The sequence below is a fragment of the Cervus elaphus genome, chromosome 28 (genome assembly GCF_910594005.1).
Source record: "Cervus elaphus chromosome 28, mCerEla1.1, whole genome shotgun sequence".
Taxonomy (NCBI): Eukaryota; Metazoa; Chordata; class Mammalia; order Artiodactyla; family Cervidae; genus Cervus; species Cervus elaphus.
In genome coordinates this window covers 54,212,679-54,234,131 of record NC_057842.1, presented here as the reverse complement: position 1 = coordinate 54,234,131, position 21,453 = coordinate 54,212,679, and the positions used below count along the sequence as shown (strand labels likewise).

At 37.4% G+C, this 21,453-nt stretch overlaps 1 protein-coding gene across 1 annotated transcript in view; it reads left to right on the top strand.

The window, feature by feature from the left end:
* FHL5 (four and a half LIM domains 5) overlaps positions 1 to 18,677 on the top strand; it is a 53,334-nt gene extending 34,657 nt beyond the window's left edge. The window contains exons 2-6 of the mRNA XM_043889833.1: positions 1,319 to 1,489; positions 2,290 to 2,464; positions 4,221 to 4,390; positions 8,529 to 8,715; positions 14,215 to 18,677. Coding sequence (XP_043745768.1) covers positions 1,331 to 1,489; positions 2,290 to 2,464; positions 4,221 to 4,390; positions 8,529 to 8,715; positions 14,215 to 14,378 — 855 coding nt within the window. The 5' untranslated portion in view covers positions 1,319 to 1,330 and the 3' untranslated portion in view covers positions 14,379 to 18,677. The remainder of the gene's footprint in view (positions 1 to 1,318; positions 1,490 to 2,289; positions 2,465 to 4,220; positions 4,391 to 8,528; positions 8,716 to 14,214) is intronic.
* The last annotated feature ends 2,776 nt before the right edge of the window (positions 18,678 to 21,453 follow it).

Below are 21,453 nucleotides of genomic sequence, written 5' to 3'. Positions count from 1 at the left end.
GCTGAGAATAACTACAGTATATATGCCCATGCCATGTTGATTAAAACACCTTTGCTCCATCAGAGCTTTGGTCCCCGTGTCTTTCTTTCTCTCTCTCTCTATTTCTGGCTAATTCCTTGGAGCGCGGAGGCCGGCTGAGCTCACTTTCTTGCCCGGGCTTCTAAGCCCCTCTCGAGAAGGCGCACTGTGCCTTCACCCACTCGAGAGGGCGCCTGGTGCCTACATGCAGCAGCGCGAGCCCAAAGAACAGGGCTCTATTGGCTTTCCGCCTAAACCAGGGGATATCGGCCTCTTTCTCTCTCTTACTCTCGGAACCACCAGGTTCCAGTCCATTAAAGGACCAACAGTGAAGGACAGGGAAGTCTGGAGTGCTGCAGTTCATGGGGTTGCAAAAAGTCAGACGCCACTGAACAACTGAACAAAAACCTTTTGAAATCCATGAATTTTGTCTAATGGTTTTTTCCTAAATTTACAAAATAACTGTAATTCTTCTCTTAACCTTGGCTTTATATTTTTCATTCTATAAAATGCTGCTGCTGTTTTTCCTTCTGTGTACATATTAGTTTAGCCCTAAAACCTTAAATAGCCTATATCTCTTTTCTACCACTGATGGTTTTAACTGCATGTCTACATATGGGATATTGCTCAATGGCAGGTACAACAGTGTAGTTGGGGAGGGTGAAGCCACAGGTAAGGAGGATGTCTCAAGGGACCTTAGAACTAACTAACGTGCAGAAATCAAACTCACATCTCTTAAGTCTCCTGCCTTGGCAGGCAGGTTCTTTACCCTAGCACCACCTGGGAAGCCCAAAGATTAGGGAAATAAAAGGATGGCATAGAAAATGACAATGTACTTGATTAGTAATTTCTATTTCAGTTAGAGAAAAAAAAAAAAACTTATTTCCATGGAACTCCACCTCCAGATCTCTACAACAAGCTAGTAAGTGATGACAGTTAGCCAAAGCTCTATCAACAGTTCATATTCATATCCTTGAGGTGAAACCATCCTATTTCAACAAATATCACTTTCTCATTGAATTCCACATTAGTGAATGATGAATACAAGATGTTTTTTCACACTCTGGCTGCTGGCTTGATGCGTTTTGCTAGCAAAATACACAGGAACTGCCAAGATGGGAGAGTAGCCTTTCCTAAATCCCTCCAAGTGTCACCATGACGACAGCATATTTCCTAAACTGGTGGGTATTCATATAAGAAGATATAAATCCATTCAAGTGCTTGACTCATACTGTATTGAGGCTTTATAATTTATCAAAAATTTTGCCTTTATGTATGTGAATTATTCTTCTATTCACAGGATTAAGGCAAAATGACAACTGCTCGATTTTATTGCCAATACTGCATGGCATCACTTGTTGGGAAGAAGTATGTACTAAAGGATGACAATCCATACTGTGTTTCTTGTTACGATCATATCTTTTCTAACTATTGTGAGGAGTGCAAAGAACCAATTGAATCGGGTTCCAAGGTAGGTTGAGTTCACAGAATTATTGCATATGATCAGCAGAAAAATGTGTTGTGATGCCTCTTTTTCTTTAATAATCTAATGCTCTGCTACTAGATAAAAGGATTTTCAAAGCCATCATCAATCAAGTTGATGTTCAAGGCACTATGCTCAGCACTGTGAAACATAACACATGCTTTAATCCTTACAGTGATCTTAGGAGACAGCTTAGGACGCTAAAGATTAAAGAAGTTATTTGACCAAAGTTACACAGCTAAAATGTTTTTTCTAGAATGACAAGAGTATAAATGACTAACTATATAAACAATTGGAAGTATAAAGATTCCAAAACCTTTATTTCCTAACTTTGAATCAGTTTCATCTTCATTAAAAATATTGTGCCCTGACACCTCTCATACATATAGCCCATTCCTACCAGAATGCATACATATTGTTGTATATTTTCTTTTTTTTAATCTTTTTTTTTATCTTTGCTTTAGTTAAGTAGTGTTGAGATTTTGTTTACTTAAACAGTAATAGGATGTTATCATCTAAAAATAAAAATCATCTCAGGAAATTGGAAGAAATAGGAGAGTCCCGTTATTTTCCATCTGTCTTTCGTGACCAACCAAGGAAGCCGCAGGCTCTAGCTCTTAATTGCCCCAGAGTCTCCTCTCTCCAGGTAGTGGTACCAACAACATCATGCCCTCAAGCTACCAGCACAACCTACTAGCACCAGAGCCCCAGAGTGTTTAGTATTGTCTTACAAAATGGCCTGTTTGATCACAAACGCATTTAATTAACTTTTATTCACTGTCTCGAAGGATCTTTGTTACAAAGGCCGTCACTGGCATGAGGGATGCTTTAATTGCACCAAATGCAGTCACTCTTTGGTGGAAAAGCCTTTTGCTGCCAAGGATGAGCGCCTGCTCTGCTCCGAGTGCTATTCTAACGAGTGCTCTTCCAAGTGCTTTCACTGCAAGAAGACCATCATGCCTGGTAAGACCTCAAGGCCTCCTGGTCTGTAACTGAAGCTACAAGCACAGGAAGAGTGCAGTGCATCCGTGCCCCCGTTCTCCTTCCGTGGTTTCACTTTTCATGGTTGTAGTTACCCAAGGTCAAAAATGTTAAGTCTGAAAATATCACCTGGAAAATACCAGCAATAGAGTTCCTTAAGTTTTCCATTGTGTACTGTGTACTGAGTAGTGCGATGAAACCCCTCTGCGCCTTTCCTTGACGTGAATCATCTTTGTCCAGAGCATCCTGGCCAGTAGTCACTTAATAGCCATCTCAGTTACCAGATCGGACTGTTGCTGTATCCCAGCGCTTGTGTTCAAGAAACCTTTATTTTAGTTAGCAATGGCCGCAAAGTACAATAGTAGTGATGCTGGCAATTCAGGTATGCTGGAAAAAGCCATAAAGTGCTTCCTTTAAATGAAAAGACAGTTCTTGATTTAATAAGGAAATAAATTGCAAGCTGAGGTTACTAAGATCTAATGTAAGAACAAATTCCCCATCCATGAAATCATGAAGAAGGAAAAAGAAATTTATGCTAGTTTTGCTCTCATGCCTCAAACTGCAAAAGTTACAGCCACAGTGCATGTAAGTACTTAGATTAGATGGAAAAGGCATTAAATTCATACAGCAAGATACTTTCAGAGAGAGAGACCACATTCACATCATGTTTATTACAGTATGTTGTTATAATTGTTCTATTTTATTGTTATTAATCTCTTGCAATACCTAATTTATAAACTTTAACATAAGTCTGTATGTATAGGGGGAAAAACACGGTATACACACACACACACACACAAGGTTTAGTATTATCTGTAGTGTCACACATCCACTGGGGATCTTGGGATGCATCGCCCACAGATAAACGGGACTATTACACAAAGCCCTGCTTTTCAGAAAGACATCTTTCTTACTATCTCTTTAATCTCATTTAGTGTACTTTAGAAATGAAAAGATTATACTTTGTTTCCAATGGGCAAAGTGTACTGTCTTTTATATATTGTCATAAACATAATTCATAGAAACATTTTGAACCAGAAACTGAACCAGGAAATAAAATCTACACCAATTAATAATGCTAAAACTGCATTAAACACCCTGTCCTAGGCAGAACCAATAGCATCAAAAAGCACAGCCCATCATAGGAGAATGGAATCACGCATCATTTTGTATCTCAACAAACACTGGTCTGAGGGTCAGTCGTCTTTCTTTTCTCTCAGGGAATACAAGGATCCATGTAAATGGTTACACCTTTAGGCAAGTAATAATCCTCTTTGTTGATCCTCTTCAATACCTATGGACAGCAGCATGAGAACAATTCTCTCTCATTTTCTTATTATAGATTCAAAGATTTTTCTAGGAGACTATAACTGCACAACATCAATCTCAGGAGTCTGTGCCATGGACATTCCTAATATCCTTGTAATTCTTATTATGGCTCAATTTATCTAAACCATGTGCAGCCTTTCAGAGTCTACTTTTATAGTCCTTTCACATCATAAAATTATGAAACAGCACAAGAATTTCCAGTGAAAGAGTGATTCACCATTATTGTAGCTGAACTCTATTGACCTCTTTTTTCAGATAAATGTTTTGGAAACCAAACACTATTTTTTTTTCTATGTGGCTGATTAGTTTATCACATTAACATATAGTTTAAGTGATTTGATGTATTACTGCTTAAAAGAAAACAATGAAACTTGATTTGTACTAATAGACTCTTACTTTTGGGGTCCAGGTTCCCGCAAAATGGAATTTAAGGGTAACTACTGGCATGAAACCTGCTTTGTGTGTGAGCATTGCCGACAGCCAATAGGAACGAAACCTTTGATTTCCAAAGAGAGTGGCAATTACTGCGTGCCGTGTTTTGAGAAGGAGTTTGCTCACTACTGCAGCTTTTGTAAGAAGGTAAATATCTATAGAGCATAAGCTTATGAAATCTTCCAAACCAGTGCTTTTTAGCAACATGATATATTTGTAATGAACTGATGCTATCATATTATAGCCATCTTTGCACACTCAGGTTAGTATTGAATTCCAACAAGTTCAAAAGCACTACCTGTCACAGTGAGGAAGCCCATCTATTTTTACCACCATAAAATGCCACCCAGAACATGAATTTAATGTTCCAAAAGCTCAAGTGATTTGATATTCCAGTTCCATTCACTGCTGTTCATGCAAGATTTCACGTATTCTGGTGAAGGACCCACATCTCTCTTTGAATACAAATATTTCTTAGAAAATTTTTGATCCATATAATTTCAGAGGGAGATGGATTTGTCTCACAGAGTGACTAAGGGAACCAATTTAAACAGGATATTTCACTCCTCACTTTATATCCAAGCAATGTAAATGTCTTCTTGGCTTGAAGCTTTTATATTTCTAGCAGTAGACAGATCTCAAGAGTGACAATATCATTAGGGAAACACATTCATTAGGCAGAAAGAAGGCTAAGCACTGCAAGTGGTTTCCCTCGCCTCCAGTTGCAAAGCTTCACGTAGGGCCTTTTAACTTGGATACCCATTCAAACTTTTTTTCCTATTGGAAACTTTTTTTCCTTTCTCAAGTAAACTTGGTACAATTCTTTTTTTATCCTCTAAACTTTTATATGAAAAAGTCACTCATCTCTATCACCTTGATAACATGTCTGTAATCCATTAATATATTGATGTTCTCAAACAAATCCTTGACCTGTGAGGTATCATAAGTTTCAAACACCCCTGTAAGTTGTGATCAGAAAGCCTGAATCATGGAAACATGTACTAATTCAGTACAGTGGTTTCTAAAACACTTTTGATCTACAGGCTACTCCAGCAGATCTCTTAAGACTATTTGTATATTTGCATCCGGACAGCTAGCATGTCATTACCACTTTCTACAAATTAACACACACAGTGAGTTTCTACATATATTTAAAATGCTGATACTGCATTTGAGGAGGCATTGATAAACTCCTAAGTTACAATTATTAAATTACACGATGTCAGTCACTCAGTCATGTCCGACCCTTTGCGACTCCATGGACTGCAGCACGCCAGGCTTCCCTGACCTTCACTGACTTCCAGAGCTTGCTCAAACTCACGTCCGTCGAGTCGGTGATGCCATACAACCATCTTATCCTCTGTCTTTCCCTTCTCCTCCTGCCCTCAATCTTTCAGGATCTTTTCCAATGAGTCAGTTCATATCAGGTGGCCCAAGTATTGGAGCTTCAGCTTCACCATCAGTCCTTCCAATGAATATTCAGGACTGATTTCCTTTAGGATTGTGGTGGCTGAAAATTATTACTGAAAGTAACATGACATAAAACCATTTCACTCATGGAGACTTCCATTACTCTATCAGAAATACTGACTTAGAAAATGACTTTACAAGAAACAGACTCTATGAAACTGAGACAGATGAACATGAAGCTTTCAAAAGTATCAATGAAATGCATTTAGAAAGAGATGAAATAAAATGGATAGATTGACCTGATTGTTTTGAGGGACAACTAAGTTGGCCATTTTTAGGCTGTGTTTCTTAAGGACTTACACTAAAATGAAACTTGTGGGAGTCATCTTAAAATCATTTGCTGGGCACACGATGTAAAGTTTCCTTCAATGCTATTCAAGATTCAAATATCTTCTCTAGTATATCAGAGCTGAGCACTGTCTGGGGCCAAAGCCCTGGTGTTTCCCAGGTTAGAGGAGCCTGCCCTATATTTAGGACATGATTTTAAGTCCCCAGAAATTTATGAAATGTTTGTATTGGGTAGTAGACAGATCATAACATGCCAGATTATTTTCTATTTAATTTTTTAAAACCACAAGTCCTTTAAGGAAAACTGGATATAAATGTTTCTAATCAAGATGATCCAAGCTGAAGAAAAACAATTTGTTTCAACCCAAGCCAAAGACCAAATATAAAACAAAAGAAAATAAGCAAAAACTATTTCTCAACCAGCCCATAGAATTTTTTCATAGATTTTATTTTGTGAAACTAAAATGTATTTTCTACCAGAAAGCAAGTAACCTCAGACAATAGTCCTTTGAATTCAAACGCCACAAGTTTCACGTGTTCTAAAGTTGATTAACTAAGTGCAAAATCATTGTTGCCTCCACTTTGCCAGAGAAGAAAGTTGTTCTAAATCCTGGGATCAATCAGTATCAAAAACCAGGCTTGGATATTAGACTTCACCTTAGCCTCCCTGCCTCTTCAAAAGGAATATAATCACAAACAAGCTATTTTTAATGTTCCAGAGTTTCTTCTCCCTGATGAAACAATCTTTAGTGTGTACATCCAGTTTCATTTTGCTGTGAATACAGTTTTCAAGTTTTGAATCTTTTAAGCCTTGCCTGCTAATCATTTGACCAAACAAATCAAAAGAATCCTGAATTCTGCTGTGCCTGTTGTAAGGCATTTGAAGTCAGTAGGGGGTATTTTAAATTGCTTTAGTTCACACACACCATTATGTTTCCCATTTACTTATTTAAAATAGTATATATTTTTTCTCATTTACAAAAAATAACTTTCTATCAAATATCTTTAATTATTAAGGTAGTCATTGGAAAAGTTTTAAATATCTTTAGGATAATCTTTTCAAAAGCCTGGAGCATACACAGTTATTTAATTTGTAACAATAGAACATCTTAGAATAGACGTTTTCTTTATCTAGTTAATTTGCATACAAAGACTACGGCACCATCTCAGATATCACTTTGCTTCAGTCATTGGAAGACATTTCTATGAACCCTTGCCAGGTTCCCCAGCCACCCCCAAGAGCTCAATAGCCATGGATTTGAAAAATGCTAGGATTTAAAAATTGCTACACAAGTAAAGTTGTCTAATATTTTTCCATCTGATTTTTAAATAAAGATATCTCAGTCTTTTAAAAGGTAGAATCCATGGATTAAACTGGGTTAGAAAATATTTTACGGAGGAATAACAAGCATCTCTGCAAAACCCTAACACATCACACATTAAGGGTCAATGTACAGCACTGATGACCGAATCCTGGTGCCGAAAACTCACACAGTTGCCCACAGTCATCCCATTTGTGCTAGGTACGATACTAGAATTGCTTTCCAAACATGTTTTCCCTTGGTGCTTCTTCATTCATTCAACAAAGATCTGTCAGTGGCTTATCAGCGCAAAGTAATCTCGTCTCAGTGCTACGGTCACTGTTGGGCATACAAACTGTGGAATCAGACCGCAGGTTTGAATTCTCACTCTGTGTCCCGAGCAAGAGACGTACCTGCTCTAACTCTCTGGAGTGGTTCGTCTCTAAAGAGGGAAGATACTGTGTCAGGATGTTGAGAATGTTAAGAACAGGTTAAGCACAGGACTGAAGACTGAAAAAACAGCTTAGAAATATTATATTTAGTCATTATTAACAGATGACACGTGCCATGCCAAGTCCCGTCAGTCATGTCCAACTCTTTGCAACCCCATGCACTGTAGCCCACTAGGCTCCTCTGTCCATGGGATTCTCCAGGCAAGAACACTGGAGTGGGTTACCATTTCTTCCCCCTGGGGCTCTTCCCGACCCAGGGACTGAACCTGAGTCTCCTGGAGCTACTGCACTGGGACATGGGTTCTTTACCACTAGCACCGCCTGGGAATGGTGTTGAGCAAATCCTTTCAGGGATGCTACTGCTGCATAAAGCATTCAGGAAAAAAATCAGCTTTTTTAAAGGATTCTTAGAAGTTATATATGAACATAAGGACATAGCATAGAAAGTATCTTAAGTCTAATGGCAGATCTTTGAAGACCAACAAGAAAGAGGAAGATGAGCAAAGAAATCAAGAGCCTATACATTTTTCATCTTCCTGAGCTCATCATGACCCTGCTTCTTTCCTATACCACTGTAGGAGAAAAATTAGGATAATTCTCATCAGTTCTATTTGATCGAGACAGCCTTTTGTTTTACTTTGGTTCCAAAAATCACAGGAAAAAGACACCCTCTGACACAAGGTGATAGGGTCGCTCGAAGTACCACTTGTGGACAAAGAAGAGAATCACAAAAGACAATCCAGGGTCATGGCCGTTTTTGTGATCACTTGCCAGGTGATAACTTCAGGTGGGATAACGTTCCATGACCAGCCATGGCATAAGGAGTGTTTTCTGTGCAGCGGCTGTAGGAAAGAGCTCTGTGAGGAAGAGTTCATGTCCAAGGATGACTATCCATTCTGTCTGGACTGCTACAACCATCTTTACGCCAAAAAGTGTGCCGCCTGCACCAAGCCTATTACTGGTAAGTTTAATATAGTCCTAGCAAGAAAAAGTATGGTTCTGAAAATGCTATACAGTTGATTTAGGAAATGTCATTTTAAAAAAAGGATGATCGTTCCCTTGTTTCCTTTTGAAACAAACATGAGTACCTATATATAAATATGAATATTACACAGAACCCTCAAGGTAAGTATAGTGTATAATTAAGGCAGCTAGGCTCTGTAGAGGGTCATAAATACTAAACTTCACGGTACTGACTCAAAGTAAAGTAGTCTTTCAGGAAAGAAGGAGAGTAAGATGAACAAAGAAGATCTTCACAAGGAGGCCTGAGCTGAGGTAGAACTTTAAGAAAGTGAGTGGGAGAAAGGGATACTTATAAATCAAAATGCTGCTCGATTCTAACCCAAGAGTGAAGGGGCCTTAAAATAGAAAAAGTTTTAATTAAGTGCAAGTACTGTGCAAAAATCAGAAGTTATAATAATTATGATAGCATAGGTGAGGAATTAATTAAACCTCAATTTAAGATGATTCTAGCAAATGTATTATTCTCTTTCATTCTGTTCCCTTACAGTAAGTTTTAATTATGAATAGATAAAACAAGATAGCATTCTGTTGAACAAAATGTGTGTGATATGATTTGAAAACAACATAAGTGGTAAATCTATCTGTGCTAAATGAGTTCTCAAGGTAAAAAGCACGTTGTATCTTCCTCAGACGTTACTTCTGAAATGCTAATCCTGTCATAAGAGAACTGACCCTCTCATCCCTGAGAAACCCAATAGCTCTTCTTTTTTTCTCTCCTTGTTAAAAATGTATTTATTTTCAGTTGAAGGATAATTGCTTTACAGTATTCTGTTGGTTTCTGCTAAACATCAACATGAATCAGACATAGGAATAGCTACATCCCCTCCCTCTTGGAGCTCCCTCCCACCTCCACCCCATCCCATCCCTCTAGGCTGTTATAGAGCCCCATCTGAGCTCCCTGAATCATAGAGCAAATTCCCATTGGCTATCTATTTTACATATGGTAATGTATATTTCCATGTCACTCTCCCCACATGTCCCGTCTCTCCCTCCTTCCTCCGCTCCTGAATCCGTAAGTCTGTTCTCTGTGCCTTCATTGCTGCCCTGCAAATAATTTCATCAGTACCATCTTTCTAGATTCCATACACATGCATTAATATATGATATTTGTTTTTTTCTTTCTGACTTACTTCACTCTGTATAACAGACTCTAGGTTCATCCACCTCATTAGAACCGACTCAGAAAGGTCTCTTTTATGGCTGAGTAGTATTCCATTCCAATAGCTATTCTTTCAGGTATGGTCACCAAATAACATGGCAGAACTGTATTTCTGTTCTCCATTTCCAGTACTCTTAGATCATATTTCACTTCTGGCTCAGTTTATGTAACATAGGATTATTACAGATTATTTTCTCCCTCCTCTATCTTCAGATATATCACAAGTAAAATTGAATATTTATTTATCCTCAAGTAAAGAGTTTTGCTGCAAGCCCAGCTTGATAGGCTTTCACTTTCTTGCAAGGGAGGAAGTTTCCTAGATAAACAGAGCATGGTCTTGTTTCTCCATACAAGGCACCATATTTTTTAGAATCTCACACTGGCCCATGGGCTACATCTGGCCAGCAAGCATGTTTTGTTTGGCCTGCATAAGCTTGGAAACAACTAACGTAAAATCTCTCTCTTCAGCCAAAAAGTAAATGAAGAGCCTGCCCGGGGTGAGCATACTGCGCTCACTCCCGGGCAGGTCACTGTCACAGGGAGCCGAGTGGCCGGCCCACTGGTAGGGCATGCCCCCTTTGTTCCTCCCACAACCATTCAGCTATGTCACCTCTGCAGCCCTTTCAGGGACGTACACTGGCAATTTTAAGAACATAGGGCTCCAAAGCTTGGGCTGTTAATCACTCTGCTCTCCTGCTTCTGCATATCTGGCAACTCCTGCAGCCAAGGGAATAAGCCTCCCTCTCTACTGGTGCTAGTTAGAAATGAAACTTCCAAAAATGTAACAGTAACTAGAGCTCCAAAAACTTAGTATAATATGCAATCACAGCTTGATGGACTCAGACAATTTATTCTACGACACTTTTCTTGAATTGGCCAGAAAAAGGCGGGGTGCGGGTGGGTTGGAGGTGGATTTCCATGAAGAAATGAGAGATTTCAACAACTTAAAAATGTTTGAAAACTTTCCAGGGACTCAGATGGCTAGTATGGATCTTAAAGAGCCTATTCAAACTTTGAACTTGATGAGTTTGCATTCTGATGCATCACCACAGATGCATGTGTCTAAGCGATTTTTCTGATGGACGGCTGCAGGTCAATTACTGAACCCAACTTTCTAAAAATCAGACAGAAAAACTACATTTTCCACACGAAACACAGGGATGATCAGGAACCAAAGATTTGTCCCAAAAGTAATCCAAATGCAGGATATATATTTAGAATAATCAGTCTCTTGATCATTATCTTAATCTTTTGGCTCTGTGATTGAGACACACCAGAAACTAAACGCCTGCAAAAACTTCCAACTCACTTTAGTATGTCTTGATCTGATTTTTCAATATATATGGGCTTCCCAGGTAACTCAAATGGTAAACAATCTGCCTGCAATGTGAGAGACCTGGGGCCGATCCCTGGGTCGGGAAGATCCCCTGCAGAAGGGCATGGCAACCCACTCCAGTATTCTCGCCTAGAGAATCCCATGGACAGAGGAGCCTGGCAGGCTACAATCCATGGGGTCATAGAGTCAGACATGACTGAGTGACTAACACTTTTAAATATATATACACACACACATATATATATTCTCTGTAGTAGTGCTTCTTTAGAGTTGAGCTATTTGAACTAATGTACCATAGGGAACTATACTATTAATACCATACATTTATCTTCTGAAAATTGTACATTCAGGCAAACAATATGTCATCCCCAGAAACTATGTTAGAATTGTTTCTAAAACATCATTTTAAATTAACCAGATCTATAAGGAACAAACTCAAGATGTAACTACAATTTTTTTCTCCTCCTCCAAGATAGGATTTACCTTTCTAAGGGGATAAATGAAGCAGTTTGACCTAGTGGGAACAGCACTGATCTAGGGAGTAAAAGACCATGGCCTTGTCTCTGCCCCTGATTACTGTGTGACTATAGGTATGCAACTCACCTCCAAGGTCCTCATTTGCCTTCTTTGCAAAATGAGGAATTAAATGAGATCACATCTTTGCTGTTTTCTATTTCTGTTTATTTTCAGTAAAGTGAGTTTCAAATGTTGACTTCTTCAGACAGGAATGCTAATATTTCTGGTTATGTTCTTTAAGAAAGAAAATTCAGACTTAATTTGGTGAAGTTGGAAGCACAAACTCTGAAACAGATGGCCTAGGATTGAATCCCAGATCTGCCACTTAGCAGCTGGGTGATTTGGCCAAGAGGCTAACCTCTCTGTTTGACAATTACTGTCTGCAAAGTCGGTTGACGGTAATAACTACCCCATGGAGTGAGGTGAGAGCCGTGTGAAGTAAAGGGCTTGGAATAGTGACTGATTCATCTCTAGGAGCTCAACAAATGCCAGCTCTTATTTTACTGAATTTTCAGGAATAAATGAAACCAGATAAAACGTGTCAGAGTCCTGTTTCCTGGTTGACTTTCTTATTGAAAATGACCCCTAAGATCTGAGGGAGTAAACACATCCAAAATCGAAACAATTTATAACCATCTCACATGTTAAGTCAAGACTTTCTTATATTCTTGGTACCAGCTGCTTCCTTTTTATTCTTTTTTTGTAAAATTCTAGAAGAATTATTTTTACATTTGCCCCCTGTACAAAGCTTAATAATAAAATCAAGAAAATTTCATGTGCATCAAAATGCTAGATGTGTAATAATTAAATTCACGAACAGAGGTGGTTTATGTATATATAGAACATTATTCTTGCAATCAGCTTATTAACATCTTGAATAATATTAAGGGGATTAATTGGTACATTATTGATTTACTCTCATTAGAAAGTAGTGATGGCATCATAAATAAGCTACAATTTAATCAAGAAAAGTACAAGAATTTGATGTAAATGTATCCCTGAACTAGTAAATTATATGTGAAGACATCAAAAAACATTTCCAGGAAGGAAACAAAAGTTCATTATCATATCCAAGGAGAATTTACCTGAAATAAAATATTTATTCACCTTTTTTGCTTTACCATCCCAAATGGAATAGTTGGAAATTATATGTGAATCAGCATATGAACTATTTTAGCCTCACTAAAATAGTGTGATAAGCAAACCACAAGAATTTCATAGCCCTAAGATCACTTGGAGAAAACCTGGCAAATGAAGATTCAAGTCTAGGGCATCCCAAACCCTTACCAGACCTTAGACCTTTTCTCCTTTTTTACAACTCCTCAAAATCAGTTCCTTGAACTGTACCCTGGATTTATATTTGGGTAGAGAGAGAGAGTCTCACCGAAGACTCAAATTCTCATACCTTTTCTTATTAATAGAAATCCTATGGCTCAAGTAAGGCCCAAGTTGAAATGGGGAAGCTGATGTCATTGGGTAACATGGCTTCAGTGGCCACAGGAATCAGATTCACACATCTTTGTTGCAAGCCTACACTGCAGTCAACTCTGGGCAAGGTAACAAGGTTATCATACGAGGTTAGCTAAGGACAGTTCAGATGAAATTCTCTATTGGAGGCTTTTGGAAATTGTGTTTCAAGCCACAATATGACCGTGGGACTTTATCTTCAATAAAATTAAACATGGGAGAAGAGAGACGAGAACTAAAAGTCATTAAAATATCAGATACCAGGCTGGGAAGTATTCATTTATTTTACCTTAACTTTGCTTCAAAGTAAACAGGGTCACGAGGAAGGAAAAAATATTCTTACTTAGATAAGTAAGTAACTTACTTAGATAAGTAACCAAGTCACTTACTTAGATAAGTAAGATAAGTAACTTATTTTGAAGTCTTACTTCAAAACATTTCTTCTTCTCATTGCACTACCCTATATTTCCTTATATCTTTTGGAAATTGCTCAGCTGTGTACGACTCTGCAACCCCATGGACTAATACAATCCATGGAATTCTCCAGGCCAGAATGCTGGAGTGGGTAGCCTTTCCCTTCTTCAGGGGATCTTCCCAACCCAGGAATCGAACCCAGGTCTCCTGTATTGCAGGCAGATTCTGAGCCACAAGGGAAGCCTCACGTCTTAGGCAATCAGGAACTGTCTCCAAAAATATGTGCTTTGTATGTCCAAATTCAACCTACTTATGTAGATTTTGGGACAAAATTGACTGGGTATCTGGCTGGATCTCAAAGGAAGAACCTGTGGGTGGCATTCCTGAATGGACACAGGCCATTGGGGGTGGCATCATTTCTTGGTTACTTTCTTGATGTGGTCTTACTCACTGTTTTTTATCCAGCTCCCAGAAGTGTACCTGATAGAATGCTCCATCTATTTGTTGAGAGAATAGATTACTCTTTTTCTCCAATTGCTTTACAGGTCTCAGAGGTGCCAAGTTTATCTGCTTTCAAGACCGCCAGTGGCACAGTGAATGCTTTAACTGTGGGAAGTGTTCGGTCTCCTTGGTGGGGGAAGGCTTCCTGACTCACAACAAGGAAATCTTCTGCCGCAAATGTGGCTCTGGGGTGGACACTGACATCTAGAAGGAGACAGTCCCTCCCCACCGGAAATCCACCCTTGCTTTTGTTCTCACTAAATCCAAAACTCAACTGACATTGCACTTCTGACTTAATTTTTAGAAAAAATTCTTATAGAGTTTATAGCACAAGTATTTTTGCACACATTCTAATTGAACTATAAGGGCTCAGAAAAAGCACAGTCTAACAGAAATGAATAGACTCTAAATCACAAAGACACCTTTCCTTGCAAAATACTGCACTCTGCTGTTAGAAAATATGGAAAAATATTTCTTTATTGTAATCTAATGTATAACCTATACCTACAAGTCATGGATTTTATTACTAAAAACTGATGTTTTTCAAAACTGCAGAGTAAGAAGGATATCAAGAGATCAAATTGAAAGACAAATATATGAGACTAAGGTTTGCATTCCTCACTAGTTATACGTAACATGCTTAGCTGTGAATGGTAGAAAAACAAAGATGGTCAGGGAAAACATCAGTAATCATCATATTTAGGTATTTTGTCATTTTATCATTCTCTTATTGTTCACAAGTACTAACTTTGGAGTTGAAAAACAAAGCTACAATTTGCACTCATCCTCCCCGCTTCCACAACTAGTTGGTTACCATATTTAATCAAAGGAATTTGAGAATTCTGGGCACCTTGCCTCTCATTTTCTGCATAATTCAAAGGTATCCTTTCCCCCCAGGGATAGTTGAAGCATAGGTTTCAACACATTTTGTGTTAAAAGCATTTCAAAGTCCACAATGAAACTTTTTTCTAAATATTTACATATTCCCTGAAAGAAAAGTCTATTCTTTCAAAAGAGCAAACCAGGATAATCATTGTCCCCAAAGGCAAATCTTTAAAGTAAATTGATCACTAAATCATCACTTGTGGAAATGAGTTTTAGGGAAGGGATTGTGTGTTGGAACATGACTTTCATCCAGATATCTAAAGGCATAATAGAATGCATAATTAGCTCTGAGCCTCATGCATTTTGCCTTCCAACATTTCACAGGTGATTAATGAGAAGACACAGAAGTGAGTTTTAAAGAAATCTAGTAATAATAATAACCGAAAAAGAATAACTCACTGCTGATAATTCAGGACCTGTGAAGAAGCACAATAGAGCAATAAGGCCTGTAAATGAGGCTTCCTCCACACCTGGGCTACCCACAGCACCCTGCCTAGAGCTTCAGTCTCTTACAGGGACTCTGATGGGCACTCTCAACCTTCAGGAGCCACTCTACAAATAAACCAGTGTGTTTATTGGTCACGGCCTTAATGAAAACCTATCACTATGTGTTTATCTTTATACCACACATCTACTGATGATGACCCTAACTAGCGGCCCCTGGACAAGAATTTCCACATTATGTAGGATAAATGGAAATCAAACTCTGTTCTCATTCAATTATGACCCTTGGTTATAGCGTCACGGGTGCAGCAGACAGAGGTCAGGAGAGGAAATCCAGACTTGACACGACATTTTTATAAGTGTCTACTCCCATATTAGTGCATGAAAGTTTCGGACTGAAGTCTAATTACATGCTGTGGTTGACTACAATGGTTAAAGCAGCATCAGAGAAGATTCAATTAAAATTGTTATGGAAACACAATTTTTGAAAAAGTTTAAAATGCAAGAACATTTGGAGATATTAGCAATTTAGAGATACAAATAAAAGGTCAGGCTTCATCGGCTATTTGAAAGATATAATTGTCCTTTTTTGGGTATTAACAATGCCAAGATATTTTCTCATATTAACATTTAAATGTAGGCAAAAATATCAATATTCTTCCTGCATTGTTTGAAATTGCACATGTAGAACTGAATATGCCAATTGTTCAATGCTTTAGAATATAATAACAGTGAACCATATATTTAGAAAGCCAAGCCATTGTGAATCTGTGTGGATATACAATATGTAATACTGTCTCAATTAATCAATTAGAAGTAAACATACAAAATGGTTTTTCTTCAACAATTGGTATCGCTTAGGCATTTTGCCGTGTGAGACTGGGGGGAGGTGAGTATGCACATGATCAGAGTTGTTACTTAATTCACAGAATCATTTCCAAGACAGAGATTTTGTCATCCTTTGCTAAGTATACCTAAGTATATCATATCACTAAGCCACCTTCTAAATGTGGAATTATCTCTATTTTTAGAAGACATTTCTTCCATATTTAGTGGGTAGCTTAGTCACCAAACACGTATTAAACATGTACAACGCACAGTTAGAGCTCAAGCTGCTATGCTTCTGGGGTGGGGGGAGGTAGATCAGGGTACGGAAGCACTGGATGCCAGATGCAGAGAGCTCATAAAAAGCGCCACTGTGGACCTAACACACACAGAGCAGCAACTGAGAAAAGACACGATTAGACTGACACATAAAGATAAAAGCAAAAATCATACGTAATATGTGATAGGTGGTTTACGTCAATAAAAAGAAAACCCCTCTGACTGACTTATCACAAGATGGAATGGACTGTCTCAGAAAGCAGTGGGCTCCCAAGATTCAGGACATGACATCTGCCCAAATAGGGAAGCTGTTAGAAACCAATCCTGTGTGCTGAGAAAAACCCAATGGCTTGGAAGTAGCAGAGCAACTGGGCCAAAGAGGAAGAAGAAATGGGATTGCTAAAGAAAAGGGTCAGATGAAGGGAGAGGATGAACTCTTAGGATAAAAGGTTTATACTTAATAGAATAGGAAAGAGAAAGGTAGTTACTGTTCTTAAAAAGAGGAGAAAAATGTGTAAAGAACATTGTGCTAATGATCGCACCTGGCGTAGAACTGAAGAGGGCAAGTTTCTGAAGGTGAAGATATCTGACCCCAGTGATACCTTTGATTAGTGGCTGCAGAAGTGAAGAAAGGGGCAGCAATAGGTAATGCAAACCAACAGCTAGATTTAATGATATAGATGAGTGAACAAGTCAATGAATCAAATAATAAAATATTTGATAAATAATTGATAATTATCAAAAATATTTGATAAACATTTAATAAAATAAAATAACTGTTGTCATGTTGTGGTTAGGGATGAAAAAGAAAAATGCAGAAAGAATTTCTGCTTTCATCGTAAGAGGAAGGGTGCCCAAGTCTTCATTTTTCACTCAACAAAACCATAACACATTATATTAGAAAAATCTAGGGCCTACTGGTTAAGTGAAGTGTAATGGAGCTATAATCATGGGTTGAAAACTTACTTTAAAAAAAAGAAACATTAAATTTTACTTTGGAGGGAAAGATTGCTCAACCATGGTAAAAATGAATCACACTGTCAAAAAAGACCTTGGTTAAATATCACTGCAAAATTTAGTCCTACAAATGAAAAATTAACCTAAAAATGTATGTCTGTTGTTAGTATTAACAACATTTTTTAAGAAAAAATTACTTTTTTAACCTACTTTTGGTATGTTGATAGCAATTCATGTTTTAAATAGGAGAAGATGGTTATAATATGCTTGAGGTGTATTTCATTGAGCACAGAAATTATTCTCAAATACAATCATAGATGTTCATTATTACAATAATATCATTTTTGCTTGTTTTATAAATTCTGATTTTCAAAATTTTCTTAAGCTAAATAAGTTTTATAGTACATATTTCTCAAACTGTATTTAGAGATTTATTTTTTACATTAACTGTGCAGTAAGCAAGATAGATATGGAGTAACTTTATAGTGTTTATATGTCTATTACATAGTAGTTATGAATTTTATCTTCACTTTTACAATACCTAAATTAGCCATTTGTTCAAATATCATTTCAGAGTATTAAAACAGGAATGCTGCTGCTGCTGCTGAAGCATAATTCAATTCTGTCTGAACCAAACAGTAATATCTACATATCTATGTTCTGTCTTACAATGATCAAATTTTAAAATATTCTAAACTAAGAATTATTTTAATGACTATATCTGTGATTCTAAAAATATTCTATCAGAGATATCTCACTTCAGTTGAATTTTCTTATTTCTTATTTTGAGGTAGTCTTCTGCTAATTTCTTTTCATTTATATACTAGAGGAATTGGTAAGACTCTTATTGCTTTTAATCTCTTATTAATTTTGTCTAAAGCAAAATCTGCATCTGTAATAGACTCCATGTAACTTCAGCTAATCCATACTACAAGCATCAATTAAATTCTCTCTAGAGTTACATTAGATGATTCATTTAATGTCAGAATGTATTTCACAAAAAAACATTCAGAAAAATATCTCTCACCAAACATTTCTAGTGCATTTTTTTAAGCTGTAGAGCTTTGAAATATGATGAAATTCTTATGGATACTCAATAAACATTTACATCTTGGAATGGTGTTTCTTCAATTAAATGGTCAGAAGATTACTAGAACTTATACTTGCAGGGATATACTTTTATCATAAAGCTCTTCCCCCAGAACTATCAGATCTTTAGATCTTCACTGTCCTACCAGAAACATTCCAAAAGTCAACTGGAACAACTGTAAAGAAATGTTTGGGGAACTTTGTGGTCCTCTTTCTAAGAAGAAGTAAAGGAGATGGATCAGGCTTCCCCGGTGACTCAGCGGTAAAGAACCTGCCTGCCAAAGCAGGAGATGTGGGTTTGACCCCTAGATCCGGAAGATCCCTGGAGAAGGAAATGGCAACCCAGTCCAGTACTCTTGCCTGGAGAATCCCATGGACAGAGGAGCCTGGCAGGCTACAGTCCATGGGGTCGCAAAGAGTCAGATACAACCGAGCACACTCACACACACCTGTTAAACGTGGGGTTGGAGGAGATATTTCTCAAATTGATAATCAAAAAAGAGGGGAAAGGAACGGAAATAATTCAAGCTCAAGTTTCAGTTTATACAGGAAATAACAGAGTTTATGCGTATTCAGAATGCCTGGATTGTACATCTCTGTGGTTGAGAAAGGAAACAGCTCACTGTGATAGAATTATGATCCATGCCACAGAGAAGCAAAGAGTATTTGGGTCAAATATTTTCCCACGAATGGTAATAAACTTATGGAGTGGATGTCCATAAAGGGTTCTCTGAATGAGGAACATTAATGAGCTCAACAGACATCCATTCAATGACTCAAACAGTGACATTAAATGCTATTCCCATCACATCTAAAAACAAAAATTAGGTTTGACATTTATGGAAGTCCATACAACGAATCCCAAAGGCTTATTCTTTATTTATTCAAGTGACAACCTACTCCTGATTTGCCTCTGTAGCATCATTTATGAAACTCTTTATCTGAGAACTCTAACCCAAGGAAATAAATGAGGGAGTATGAATAAAGAAGAAATGAAGAAAAAAAGAGTGGTGATAAAAAATTAACATTCCTGAAAAAAAATAGAAAATTTAATTTATTTTAAAGACATTTTTCCCTATAATATAATAAAACATTTTCAAAACCACAAGGCATTTGAAGAAAGCAAAGTATTATGGACAAAGGAAAAGAAAATTTGATAAAATTTGACATGAGAACTACAATTTGGTATCTGTCACCCACGTGGCTCAAGTAGTAAAGAACCCACCTGCCAATGCAGGTGACGTAAGAGACACGGGTTCGATCCCTGGATGGGGAAGATCCCCTGGAGGAGGGCATGGCAACCCACTCCAGCATTCTTGGAGAATCTTATGGACAGAGGAGCCTGGCAGGATATAGTCCATAGGGTCGCAAGGAGTTGGACACTACTGAAGCGACTTAGCATGCATGCATAACCTCTCTCAAGGGAAAATTACTCTCAAATACTACCAACAGACACACAGTCACCAAAGTCAATAATATTCACAGTTCCAATACTGTTGTGAGGTATTTACTATTGTTGGTCTTCCACTGTTCCTTCAAAATCTGACTATAGTAATCTTTTCACTATATGTGTGTGTGTGTATATGGATATAGAGAGATGTTGATTTTTATATGTATCTATCCAATTACCATGTAACACACCTTAAATAATTTTAAAAATTAAAAGCAAAATTCTCCAGTTAGTTGCCATCAATAGGTGCTCATGGCAATCTTGGAAACAGATCTCCTAAAAGAATAGTAATGTTAAATATTTTCCTTACATCTATAAGATACTCTTTTCATGTTTGATACATTTGGCTCATTATTTTCATACACTCCTGGGGGGAGAGAGGTACTTCTGGAAAGAAATTTGGCAATGTATATAAAAAGAGTCTTAATTTTTTTATATGCTTTTAACAAGAAATTTCAATTTCTAAGAATTTATACTGGGAAAATCATTGGAGAACCACACAAATATTTTGTACTGAAAGGTTTACTTCAGTATTCTTTAATAAGGTCCAAAATAAGAATAAATTAATTATGGTATCTATTTATAATTAAATACTTTAAATTAGCCATTAAAAAATAAGACTAGTGACATGAAAATGTTCATGACTCAAGGTTGAGTATAAATAAAATATTATTAAATATGTATGATATGTCCGTGTTACTAAGTTTATTCATTTATGTGTGAAGAAAAACACTGCAAGGAAGTACAATAAAATATGAACATAAGCAAAATTTAAAAGTTGTCTTCCAATGGCATCCATGGCACTTGTCTCTCATGTCTCCTAAAGTCATACCTCCCTTTATCCATTTCTTTAAAAAAGATACTCCTACGTTTTCTCTGTCAATGAACTCCTCTAGTTTCTTGACTTCAATTGCCTTTTCTGTGTAACTGAGCCCAACTATACATGTCTTGCCTTCAATTCTCTTCTGAGTTCTGGACCTGAGTTTGTCTCTGCCTCTGAACATCTGCAACTCAGTACCATGTGAACGGCTCACAACTTGATTACTCTTCCTACAAATCCCACTTACTATGTTCTGCGTCTATAGTTACATGTATCATCCAAACAGTCTTTAGATTTTATGTCTTGGGCACATGCAAAGATACTCAACACCATTAGTCATTAAGAAAATGCAGATGAAAACCACAAGGTACCATTTCACAAGGACTAGAATGACTGTGATCTGTAAGTCAGGCAACAACAAGTGCTGTTAAGATGTAGAGAAATAGGAACACTCATACCCTGCTGGCAGGAATGTAAAGTGATGCAGCCACTTTGGAAAATAGCTGGTCAGTGTCTCGAAGGGTTAAATATAAA